The following is a 13,563-nucleotide window of genomic DNA, read 5'->3' on the forward strand; positions in this document are numbered from 1 at the left end:
GTTCCCTCCTGCACGTGCCCTGACCAGGGCCGAGGACCCAACCTGCAACCAAGGTATGAGCCCTTGGCTGGAATCAAACTCAGGACCCTTCAGTCCCCAGGCCAATGCTCTAACCACAGAGCCAAAGTGACTAGGGCTGAAAGTCTATTCTTTAAGCTTACAAATAATACCAAGATACGAACGTGGAGACTGTGGTTAGAGTTCAGAACGCCCTTGGTAAGCTGAAAGAATGACTAGAAGTTAGGAGACGACAATTGAAAAGCTCAAACAGGATGGTCTGCAATCTGCTAACATATACGGGTCTCCTTCCCAATTCAAAAAGGAGCACTGCACCCAAGTCCTAGCACACTCAAAAATGGTCTTTGTTTTTCTTCTTTACCATTGCTCCATTTTAAAAGATACCCCCAATTTCATTTTTCTTTTTTAAAATTAACTTACTTGGATAACATTGGTTAATAACATTATAAAATTTCAAATGCATAGCTTTATAATACAACATCTATATATTACATTGTGTGCCCACCGCCCAAAGTCTCGTCTCCTTCCATCACCATGTACTTGACCCCCTTTACCGTCTTCATTCTCCCCCACCCCCCTTCCCCTCTGGTAATCACCATTCTGGTGTCTGTATCTGCAAGTCTGTTCGTTTCTTGCTTTTTGTTTTATATCCCACATGAGTGAAACCCTTATCCATTTTTTAACCCAGATTTTATCCATTTTCTGAAGTCTACCTCAAATACTTTTTTTCTTCCAAACTGCACTTGCCAAAATCAATTTTTCTCTTCTCTGCCTCTAAGGAACTGTTCATTAATTACATAGCTTATTATAATTCAACTTGTATCATAGTCTTTTTTATAATTGTACCCTGTGTCTCCTTCACTCGTGATATCCTCCTTAAAATCAGGGCAATATCAAATTGATCTTTGTTTCCCTTTGCAACATGCTTCACACATAGTTGGCAAGCTATCAACGTTGAATAGATCTATGTTGAGAAAAATCATTAGATCACAACACATTAGATTAGACATAGGTAATTGCAAACTCTGCTGCCAAGAAGTAAGCCTGATACTGTGATAAATAAATGGAGTCATGTGACGGTGCCCACTTAACTCAGAATTGCTTGAATGTTTAATGAAACAGAATGTCTGTGGTAAAACAACAACAAAAAACCTTAAAAGGGATCTAGAAGATACTACACTGATCTGTCTCCACCATTAAAAACAAAAGGATTGGTTGGGTTGGATACTATTAAAGCTCTTATACAGTTTATGGTCTAATACAAGAAGAAAAAGAATTAAGATGAAAGATAGGTTTTAAAAAATATATCTGGCCCTGACCAGTGTGGCTCTTGGTTGGAGCGTCTTCCCGCACACTGGAAGGTCTGCGGGTTCGATTCCCGTCACAGTTCAGGGCTGGTATGGGAGGCAACCTCTCGATGTTTTTCTCTCTCTCTCCCCCTTCCTCTCTAACCATGTCCTTGGATGAAAATTAAAAAATAATAATAATAAAAAATAAAATAAAATTTCTTTTAACTGACATTTATTAAAAATATTTTTGATTTTACCTGCACTGCAGGTGGGTCCATACCAGCCAGGCTTGCACTGGCAAACATCTGGTGTAAGGCATTCACCTCCATTTTCACAGTGCCTGTTACAAACCACTAAGATCATAGGACAAAAATAAAAGAAAAGTAGATTAGGCTTGGAATTGGTCATATTATTGGTTATTACCTGACTATTACATCTTCTAATTAATAAGATCAGACGGAAAGATAAAAATAATTTATCCTTTGGCTTTAAATGGTCCCCCATTCTCACATTCAGTTTTGTTGTTTTTATCCTTGCCTGAGGATATTTTTTCCATTGCTTTTTCAGAGAGAATGGAAGGGGGAAAGAGGGAGGGAGAGAGAGAGAAACATCGATTGGTTGCCTCCCACATGGGCCTCGACTGGGGCTGGGGATCGAGCCTGCAACCGAGGTACATATCCTTGGCCAGAATCGAACCTGGGACCCTTCAGTCCACGGGCTGACACTCTAACCACTGAACAGAACTGTCTAGGGCCACATTCAATTATTTTTATTTATTTTTTTGCCCACTGAGATGGGAAAAGTAGAAAACCATTGAGCTGAATGTTAAACAAGAAATGGCCATTTGAAAGAATTATTACTTACTAATGAAAGTAATCACAGGTATAAATTAAATGAGATAAATTTATGGGCAGTTCAACAAACTGAATTCTTGTTGTCTCAAAAAAAAATAAAAATGAAGAAATGGTCATGGATAAGGTAAACAAGAGAGTTGCTTCTAAGAAGAAACTCCTTTATCTTAGTATTGGCACCCAGCACTCCCAGCAGTATGCAGAATCTTAACTGTCTTAATGAATCATGAGTGTGTGGTTTTTACTCAGGGTTTTGGTTTATATCAGCTAGAATTAAAGTCATAAACTGTTCAAAGAAACAATTTCATTATACGAGATCCCAGAGAGCTTTGCTTACTTGTTTCACACCTTGGTCCCACAAAACCATAAGGACAAGTACAGAGATTTCCAGCCAAGCAGGTGCCACCGTGTTGACAAGGAGGGCTACAGTATTCTGCAGACACAGATTATGTTATTAAGTCAGCTCGCAATGTTTCAAAGTCAGTTTATGTTTATGAAGGACAGCCACAATAAAAGTTTCTTGTAAGAGCAAATTATAATAAACTCAATTCTCTTTTACTATGAAATTTGGTTCTGTGGGGTTCACTAATAGTATCATCTACCAACATATATTCTTTAAAAGTATTATTTTCAAAATAACAATGTTTTAAAAATATTATCCACTTTAGGAATACCATTTTATAAACTCTCCACTTAAGATTTCAACCAGAACAATGAAATTATGTGTTTATAGACATGTTTTTTAAAAATTGCTTTTTAGATTTCTTCTTACTACCTGACATCTTCTAATTGTTTGGTATTTCACAGTTCTTTGGAACCATGTTTTACAAGTCATTCAATAATCAGGTGTCCTTTGCTTGAAGGTAAAATATCTGTAAGGATATGGCAACTTATAACTAAATCTCAAAAAAATGTTTCTGAAGATAATTTTACCAAGGACAAATAAGCTATTGCTCTTTGGATTTCTGGGTGTGTGTTTTTTAATTCTCAGCTGAGGACTGTTTTTTCCATTGCTTTTTCAGAGAGAGTAGAAGGGGAGGAGAGAGAGAAAGAAACATCAACGTGAGAGAGACACATTGATTGGTTGTCTCCTGCACGCGCCCCAACCGGGGAGCCAGGGATCGAGCCTGTAACTGAGGCACTTGCCCTTCGCTGGAATCAAACCCGGGACCCTTTAGTCCCCAGGCTGATGCTCTAACCACTGAGCAAAACCTGCTAGGGCTGGATTTCTGATTTTAGACATTTAAGTTTTTAAAATCTTCAAATAGATTATTTTAAATAAACATTAAAAATTTTGACTCCCTCACCAGCATTAATGAATATATGTTAGTATGTATACAGTAAAACTATCTTTAAAAATGTTTTTTTAAAATTGTTTTATTTTATTTTTAACTTGAATTACCACCTTCATCACAGGTTGCTCCACCGTGTCCTGGCGGACATTCACAAATGTTAGGTTTAATACATTTTCCATGGTTTTTACAATCAGGATGGCATATAGCTGTATAAAATAAAGCTCACGGTTAGAAATATCAATTATCAATTAAATTAATTCTGCAAACTAAGGAGTGCTATACCTACCAGTCTGGCAGTTAGAACCAGTGTAGCCAGGTTTACATTTGCATATGTTTGGGGCAACATACTCCCTCCCTTTTCCACATGGGTGTCTACAAATGGCTGCAAAAATCAAGGATAAAAGGCTGAGTTGTTGACACAGTATGTACATGTTGCCCATTGACTTAGTTATAATAAAAGTAAAATTCTCTGGAATTTGAAAATTTCGATACTGTTACTAAATAATAACCACTACATTTATCCATGAGATCCTTTCCCCCCTTATATTTGTTTTACTACTAGACTGACAGGAAAATGATGAAAAGGGTAAGAAAGAAGAATCACATGGGTAATTCCTCCCATAACAAAACCTGATGTTAGAGATGGCTGCTAACCATAAATGGGATTACAGTCTTTTCCAGAGGGCAAGGAGGTGTCACATACTAATCAGGTGAATGTTCGTGAATGGCAAGGATAATCAAAATTTCAAAGAGCAAGATACCAGGGATACATAATAAACTTGCAGGCTTGTACTCCTTAAGCTTCTATAATTACCTGATATATTCTATTAGGCATTTAACACTTCTGAGGTGACTGAAATACATGAGGCTGTTTTGCTTTATTTGTTAATAAAATAGGTTTTGTATTATACACATGCAATTATTGAAGATTATTACTACCATTACTCCTACAGAAAACAAAATATAACAAAACAAGAGTTCCTTTCGGGATACTGAGAACAAAGGACTACTCCAACAGTGTTATTGTTTCAGTAGGTCTCAAGCAAATCAAAACCAAACAACAATAACAAAAAATAGCTTCCATGTTGTCCAAGCCAAAAATATGATTTGAATCAGAGAAAACAATGCTGCTAATTGTGCAAAGTAAACACTTTTTCAGAATTAATGTGATGCCCAACTTGTTTTATTCTTGAGAGCTGGAGGAATTACAGAGAAGCCTAGTTTATACAAATAAGCAAATACTCCAGAATTAGTCATTGAAAGGGCCATATGCCTACCGTGAACTGAAACGAACCCAGCCCACAGTGCTGTTCACACCCTTATTTCATCTCTGCAGCTGCTTAACTCTAGGGAAGTGGGTTAGCCCCCAACGCTCTGCTTTCTCATCTGTATCATGAGAAAACAACACCCCGTTTGTGGGGTCCTTGTAGATTACATGACAGAATTGATAATGTTTCCACAGACCATGGAACACAGTAGGTACTCAGTAAATATATTAGATAGTGATAATTCTGTTTAATAATAATGTTATTTAAAAAAATAACCCAGAAACTCCCATGTTAATTTTTCTAAGTGTGAAAAAAATATGGAGTAAATAGAAATTAATAAATAGAAAACATCTTCGTAATTACTTTAATGCGAACTAGACAGTTTTCTTTGAACCTTCTGAAGAGTTTTCACACTACCTCTGCAACTGATACCATCTCCGAAATATCCAAGGGGGCAGCGGCCGCATGGGAAGTGGCCGCCTGTGGCTGGCACACAGGAAGCGCCCACAAAGCAAGGCGATTCTGCACACCTTGCTATTTTGGTGGACTCGGGCTTTTCTGGCAAAACAGTGATGGCTCTAATAACGGATGCTGCAAACCCACCCGTATGCTGTGCGTAGCCTTGGGCAGGCTTGTAAATTGGAGAGCTAGATCCTCTTGCCTCTGTTTGGATGGTGCCCTGGGCAGCGCCCTTCACTCCCTCGCTGGGGCGGTTTGGGTTAATACTTATAGACCGGTGGTTGTGCATGGGAACTTCTAACTCCCCCAGACTGAGATCTGTGCTCAGAGTGTGAGCCACGTGTTTCACCCCTGATATCTGATGAGAAATTGCCTTCGAATTTTTCATTCGAGTTGTAACTGATTTTAATGAGAAGTAGGAGATGTCACTGGTTTTGATAGTAGCTGGACTGTGGGTAAAACTTGCACCATTTAGTAAGTGCTCTGTTGACGGTGACTGAAAATTTACATCTAAAAAAAAAAAAGAAGTGTTAGTCAATAATATTTATTAAGGGTCTGCTCTACCCACAGTACTTAATATTAAGTAATTCATTCCTTTATTTAATATCTATTGCATGTATACAGTATACTAGGAACCGTGCAGTAATGAGGAGTCATCCCACAACTCCTGCCTTCAAGAAACTTAAAATCTATTGGACTAAACAAGGTACCACAGAATGTTAAATGCTATAACAATTAAAGAATAATAACTAATAATTTTATGAAGAGTTAGAAATAGTCAACAAACATTTATTACCACCTAATACATGAGACTCAAAGCAAAAGAAAGCACAGCTCCATCCCCAAGAAACTTGGTGTTGTCAAGGATACAGACATGCCAGCAACTCATGTTAATGACCTTTGATTACTGTAAGAGTGACAGCTATGGAACCGATAGGACCATGGAATAGTGAACAGCTTATTTTGCCTGGTAAAGCGAGGACAGAAATGGAATGCTTATATGAAAATTAATTGATAATTACATAAATGCTATGTTGTGGAGAGACAAAACACCGTGGCTCTAATCATTTTACCAATTAAACATTTGTGCGTGTTCTTTTTAAGGGGGAGGGGACATCATTTTTTCTCTCTTCCAAGGTACTTTATTTTGCTTATCCAGTAACTCTTTTAAAAAGTTTCTTTGGTATGGAAAAATCTAATATTGGATAATTTTAAGCAGTGATTAGACATGTTTCCCTTTTATATTTTCTACTGTCAGTTCAGAATTAATTTTTCCATTGTCTTCATGCACAGCTCTTCTCAAATCCCTTACAATATGAAAAAAGGGGAAAACAAATCAAAACCAGGAAAAGACAGAAGAAAACAAACAAAAACAACAATAAAAAATAATCCTTAACATAACTGACAAACAAAAACAAGGGCAATGAAAGATTTTTGGTAATTTTGAGGACTTCGTAAAACACAGAAAGCATAGGGGTTCAGACTAATAGAGAAACAAGAGTATACCAAATGTAGCCCGAAACAAAAGTAAGGGCCAAGCAGTCATCGCAGTACAAAGGTCAAGAGGACCCTGGATCAATCCTTGGGTGAACTGATTAAAAATCTAAGACAAGTTAGCGTGTCTTCCCCAGCCTTTCTACACTGAAGGACGGCTTCTTCCTGACCCAAACTGCTTCAAAGGAATCACCTTCTTAGGAGAGTTTTTGGTGTTAGAATTGAAGGAAAAAGTAGAGAAAAATTGGAATTCCAGATTATGAAAAATATAGCAGAAGAAATCAAGGGAGGAGTACATATTAGCAAATGCACGTTAGTAAAATACATTGTTTTCTCTTGAAATTTATTATAATGATCTTAGGGTTCATGTTAAAGTATGCATTAGAAATATTGAAAAATTACAAAGTAGAAGAATTGTGAGGGGCTATTTACCTTAGCAATATTAAAGTGTGTTATAAAGCCATACTAATCAAAATAATGCATTATTGGCATAGAAAAAGACCATCAGGTAATAAAAACATAATAGAAAGCTCAGAAATGTATCTCAGTGTATATGTGAATTTAATATAAAAAGCATGGTATTTAAATTCAGTGTGAAAGAATGGCTTATTTTAATGAGTGATAATACATAACTGCTTATTTATCCCAAAGAAAAAATATTGGGTCTCTAGCTCATAACATAAATTCCAGATGGACATTATAATGTAAAATATAAAATAATACAAAGTAATAAATAGCTATAAGAAAATTGAAAAGATTATATGCATAACTTGGAAGTTAAATACTTGAAAATGGAAGCTATAAATAAAAATTGTAATAAAAGATACCTGTATTTGACTACATAAAATTTTAATATTTCTGCATAAAAAGACAACATAAAGGTAAGCCACTGAAATAAGATAATTTCATGAACATGTGATGCAAATTACTATTACAAATCAACAACAAGTCAAATAGGAGTTATGAACAGACAACAGAGAAGTAAATCTAAATGAGTATATAAAAAAACAAAAACAAATAGATAACCTTTGGCAAGCTCTGTCCAGATAAAAACAGTGGGAAGATAAAACTAAACAACTTTGGAGATAAAAGAGAAAAAGCTATAAATATAAGGAAAATTTTAAATTATACAAGAATACTAGATGTGATTTTAAACTAAGAATTTGAAATCTTGATGAAAAACATGATTTTTCCCCCCCAAAATATAAATGATTAAATTGACTGGAAAAGTGATTGAGTAGTTGATATAATAATTACCATGAAAGAAACAGAAAATAATCTGAAATCACCTCTCAAAACAAAGTCAGGACAGATGATCTAATGGGAAGACTTTAACCAAATAACCAAGGAAAGAATATTTTACAAAATTGTTGCAATGCACAGAAAGAGATGAAAAGTTTTACAGACATTTGATCAGAGTGGCATAATCCTATACTAAATATTATTTTTAAATATGCATAAACAATTAAAATACTAGTAAATCAAATGTAGCAGTGTGGTTCTATATTTCTGCATTGGGATTAAATAGACTTGCATCTCTATTAATGTAATTACATTACATAGTCACATTAGGATATTAATGAAGAAAATAATTTAAAATAATGTTAAAAATGTAATTTGATACACCAAAACATTCTGAATAAGTTAGTCTAAGGAAATGTTAAAGGAAATCATAGCAACTTAATAAATGATACTGAAAAACCATTTGATGAAATTAAAGACCCACTCCTGATTTCAGTCACTGACCAAGTATTATCAGTTTTCTTCTTTAGTGTTGTTCCCTCACTTAGATCAGAATATCTTCATGTCTCTCCTATATGTTTGTGATATTGTCTTAACCCTTCTTTCCATCTTCAGACTTACACAGCTCTTGACCGCAAGTGGTCCATCCTCTATACTGCTCTTAAATAGCCTTTCTCAAGTGTAAACCTTATCCTGTTTCTCAGTGTCTTAGTGGTCCAGATACTGGCTGCCTCTCTAGCTTCAACCCCTGTAGCGCCCTCCCTTCTCCCATACTTCGGGCATACCAAATTACTCACAGTGCCCAAGGTGTGCTGGGACGTTTGTGTGTGACGCCTCTGTACCTTTGCCCCTGCTGTTTTCTCTACTTAGGATGCCTTTCTCTTTCTGGATCCAAAACATCAGATTTAGTTGTAGTGACACTGCATTTTTTAAAATTTTTTTTTATGAATCCCCAGACATTTTTTAAAAATTTATTTTATTGTTGAAAGTATTACAGATGTCCCCCATTTTCTCCCCTTTACCCCTCCCCCCACCCCCCACCACTCCCCAGTTCTTCCCCTGTCTATTGTCTGTGTCCATGGGCTGTGCATATATATTCTCTTACCCTTTGGCACAGCATGGATGGACCTGGAGAATATTATGCTAAGAGAAATAAGCCAGTCCGAGAAAGACAAATGTCACATGATCTCACTTATATGTGGAATCTAAGGAAGAAAATAAATTGAAGAACAAGACAGGACCGCAGACATGGAAGCATGAGACAGACGGACAGGTCTCAGAGGGAAGGCAGGAGGGAGGACAGGAAGACACTGCCTTTTGGAAACTTTCCAGCATCCCTCCAGGTGGACACGATCCCCTGGCTGGTACCCCTGCTGTTCTCTCTATGCACTTCTATCAAAAGACACAGAGCGCCGTATCGCACTACGTGATCACATGTCATGTTCCGTGTTGTTATACTCTAACCCCTCACGTCAGAGGACATCGCTTATATGCAGTATGGGGCAAAAGCAGGTTTGCAGTTCTTCCTATGGAGAATAATATAATAATTAATAAATAATAATACAAGAATAAACTGTGTTTTATGTACTCACAACTATAAACCTATTTTTGCCCCATTGTATTTTTGCGTTCTCTGCATCTAGCTCAAAGCATACGAGTTAATGCATATATACTGAATAAATGCATGAGTAAAAAGGAGAATGGAACTGAGTGATTTGCATTAATTAAATTCAGCAAAAAACATTTATGGCAGAAAATAGGGACTTTTACCATGACAAATTTTTCCATCCCCATAAAATCCTTTAGGACATGAACCACAATGATATGAAGCAAAGGTGTTGAGGCACTCTACTCCTGGGAAGCAAGGCCTGGATTCACACTCATTAACATCTTCCTCGCAATTTTTGCCTAAATGAAATATAGATTGAGAGTTCAAATTATTTAATTTGAAAACCAATATATGTCCAATCAAGTGCTCATTATTTGATTTCTTTTACCCTTTATGTATGTCCTCCGAACTCCAAAAAGGTTGGTATACGTTAAGAAGAGGAAGTATACTGGTTAAATAATTTACTATATAATTAAAGATAAAGTCATTAATTAGATTCTATGTAACATTAAACCAGACCCTTCAGTTAAATAAGAAGACTTTAGTATTGGCACTCAGTGACATCTACTTCACATCTATTTGACTGCCCTGGAAGCCAGGCAAGCAGACACACATATATGCACCATTAATATTTTAAGGCAAAAAATTACCATATTATAGTAGTAATTTAAACTTTGTTTAAAAATTCAGTGATTTTTAAAAAACAACAACAGTTATTAGAATGGTTGCCTGCTTAGCTTAAGGACAACTTATTCAGTCCAGTTATTGCACTGGCTGTGAAAACCTATGAACATTTTACTATGCCAGGACAGTCAGTCTTTCCTCAATAAAATGCTTTGAGGTGAAGTGTTGCTCTTTGTAACTACTGTTTTAAATGAATGAATTTATAGTAATCAATGGGTGGTAACTCTTATAGTAAAAACTCATGAGGCAATCAATATTTGAATTATTGCAAGTGTAGTGTGTAACATAAGAGTCCCAAATGTTAAAATTGTTCTTTTAAAAAGCTGAAGAAAACCAGAAAGCACCTTCTTAGTCCTATTATAATATTAAGTAGATGCCTTCAAGGGAAATATCAGCTCAATAACTTCATATTTACTCATTTAATACTTACATCTATTTAAATTAAATTAAATATGGTAGGAGTTTTTAAAAAGCCTTGGGAGGTTAAAGATTGTCAGTTATATACTTCTTTGGGGTCTCTGAAATCAGATATTTAAGGACCATTAATGAGTTAACAAATATGTTAACATTTCAATTTACTTCAACTCTAATTTTATACCATGATATTTCCAAGTTAATAAATTAATAAAACCTCTCTTGAATGAAAATTTTTATATTTCCCATGGCAAGTTTCTTTATTCCATATTATATTTTAATAGTAATATGTGTTAATACATTTCTACCTACCAAATACAGATAGAAATGTTAAGAAACATGCAAAACATGATGTAAAAACAGAATATTTCTATTGAAATGATAAAAATGGGCAAAATTGTAATAGTACACATATAAGCAATTTATAATGAATAGGAAATATGGATAACAAATTTATTTGTGATGACTTTTACTAGAATTTTTAAATGTATGTTAAAATATTTAAGATAATACATTTGCTTGAGTAATCTGTACATGAAGTTTCCAAGGAGCTTTTCTTTCTTATTTGTTCATATACTAATTTTGTTCATGAGGAACCCAAACTTACCTTTGAGCTCAGGTGGACAATCACAGGAATAACTGTGAAAACCACTAACACATTTACCAAGGCCGCAGGGATTTGATTGGCACTCAGTGACATCTACTTCACAAAGACTGCCCTGGAAGCCAGGCAAGCAGACACACATATATGCTCCACTTCCTGGAGGAAATTTTGTATCAGACACACATGATCCACCATTCAAACAATCACAAGACTTTACAGTCAACTGAAAAAGAAACAACAAAAAAAATGCTTTATTTGCAATTAAGTCATCTTCAGTTTACATCCCAGAAATCATGATAGGAATGTATGTTTGTGTGCGAGTAGGACCAGATCATGCATTTTTGCAAATATATGTATATTTAATATACAATAGTATTTAAAAATAGTTTAATAAGGCAATTATGCCCATTCTCAAGAGCATAGCCAAATATAAATGTTAGAAATATATTTTTTTAAAGTTACATGATGATCAATTTTCTGTAATGCAAGCAGAACTAGAAAAAAAAATCTTTAAGGTGGAAAGCTGGTAGTCATCAATCTAGAGAGTAAGCAAACACTTGAATTACCATGTTTCACTGACATAGTGCAAACTGCCCTTCATAACACTACTGTGTGAAAGTGTGTCTCAAGTTTTGAGCAAATATAGAGCACAAAAAACAGTATTGGGAGCTTACAACTGATATAATCGAAATAATAATCAATTTAAATGAGAAAATATAACTCACAATTAGTTATTTCAAAGCTTATATTTATATTTCTGATTTATAATTCAACATCTAAAATTCCTTCACCTGAAGGAAAAAGGTATGTTGACCCCTAGAAGGAATAACCTGCCAAGAAGGGCTTCTTGCAGTTAAATGGACTCAAATTCATAACCAGAATGGAGACCCCACTGTGGGTAGAGGACTCCTGTGCACATTGCATTTCAGGGAAAAAATTGCAGACTGACTTGCTAGCCTCCAGCACTGAGCTCCTGCCATCTGAGCTGAGCCTTACAAGCGAGTTCCTGGAATCATTTTTCACCCAGTGAACTGAGACCAGCCCTGGTCAATCAGAATTGCACAGCTATAGCCTCATTTTCATCTTTCCTGACCAATCAGAGCTGCTCCATAATGACCAATCAGAACACATGGTTCTGACCAATCAGGGCAGTGCTATTTGAGCCAATCAGACTGGGCAAATTTGGATTCAGTGTTTGCATAGAATGGAACCAATGGGGGCGGGGACAACGACTTACCTTACAAAAGTGACCTTCCCTTGTCTGGCAGAGAGCACTTTCAGATTCTTCTGCATGCTGTGTTTTCCTGGTCTGCAAACTGTTTACCTGAATAAAGTGTCTCCTTTTACCACCCTATGGATTGGGGACTCCTATTGGCATTAGATGGATGGCAGTGACCTTTTGTTGACAGGTATCAATCTTACATTAATCACAGGTCTTTCACAAAGATGGACATGAATGAGTTCTCTATCCTTGTCATAGTTCAGTGCCGAGAAAATGGTTTAGGAGTTAGTAATGTAGATCTGTGCTCTAGACTTGAGACTCTCCAGAAGGTTTTAAATTCTTACAAAATAGTCAAAATTTTGGCAGTTTTATTTTTCATGAAATGTTTAATAATTTACTCTTCATAAATTAGCAATATAAATTGTATTTCAAATTTATAATAAAGTTTTTAATATTGTTAATTAATTGAGTTACATTTATGCAATTATAAAAAATACCTCAATTGTGACTTTAGTTTCAGCATTGCAGTCATCGCTAATGTGTAGAGTGAATGGCCGGGGAGTTCGTGACTCTGCTTTCCACATAAGAAGTCCTGCAGAGGAAACATTTGCTCCTTCAGGACCAGAGTACAAGGTAAAATGGATGTCAGAGCCTTCTGGATCCAAGGCCATGAGCTGGTACACAAAGTTTTCCCCATAAAATGTCTGTAATTTGTCTTGCTGTATTTGGATCATTGGGGGTTGGTTGTCTGTAACAGAGAAAACAATTACTTTTATACCTGTGTAGAAAAGGAAAATTTTGATACAGAGAGCCCATTGAGACAAGCATTTTGATCAAGTTTGAACTCTGTAAAATTTCTATTACCTGCCTTCACTTTTTTTTTTTAAACATTGTGAATAAATCAATTCCATTCGTAGAAAATGTAAAAGTAACTGACAGGTACAAATTTCAGACTTTGCTATGAGAGTTTGAAAACACCTTGAATAGAGCATAAAATACATTTTCATTGCCCAGACTGAAAGCACCTTCTCTTCTGTCTGAGAGTACTCAGTGTTGACAGTCTCATTGCTTGCTCTTCCACTAGCTCTTGTTTGCCATCTGTCCTTTTCAGCCC

The 13,563-nt window shown here is 35.7% G+C and overlaps 1 protein-coding gene across 1 annotated transcript in view; it reads right to left on the reverse strand.

Annotated features, from left to right (window-relative positions):
• Nucleotides 1–13,563, reverse strand: part of VWDE (von Willebrand factor D and EGF domains) — a gene marked incomplete at both ends in the record, with an annotated part of 62,386 nt that overhangs the window by 14,730 nt on the left and 34,093 nt on the right. Inside the window, 8 exons of the mRNA XM_081146978.1 lie at nt 1,565–1,660; nt 2,496–2,591; nt 3,564–3,659; nt 3,740–3,835; nt 5,139–5,690; nt 9,687–9,824; nt 11,231–11,450; nt 12,947–13,197. Of these exons, the coding sequence (XP_081003104.1) occupies nt 1,565–1,660; nt 2,496–2,591; nt 3,564–3,659; nt 3,740–3,835; nt 5,139–5,690; nt 9,687–9,824; nt 11,231–11,450; nt 12,947–13,197 (1,545 nt within the window). The remainder of the gene's footprint in view (nt 1–1,564; nt 1,661–2,495; nt 2,592–3,563; nt 3,660–3,739; nt 3,836–5,138; nt 5,691–9,686; nt 9,825–11,230; nt 11,451–12,946; nt 13,198–13,563) is intronic.

The sequence above is a fragment of the Miniopterus schreibersii genome (assembly GCF_964146895.1).
Source record: "Miniopterus schreibersii genome assembly, chromosome: 9".
Taxonomy (NCBI): Eukaryota; Metazoa; Chordata; class Mammalia; order Chiroptera; family Miniopteridae; genus Miniopterus; species Miniopterus schreibersii.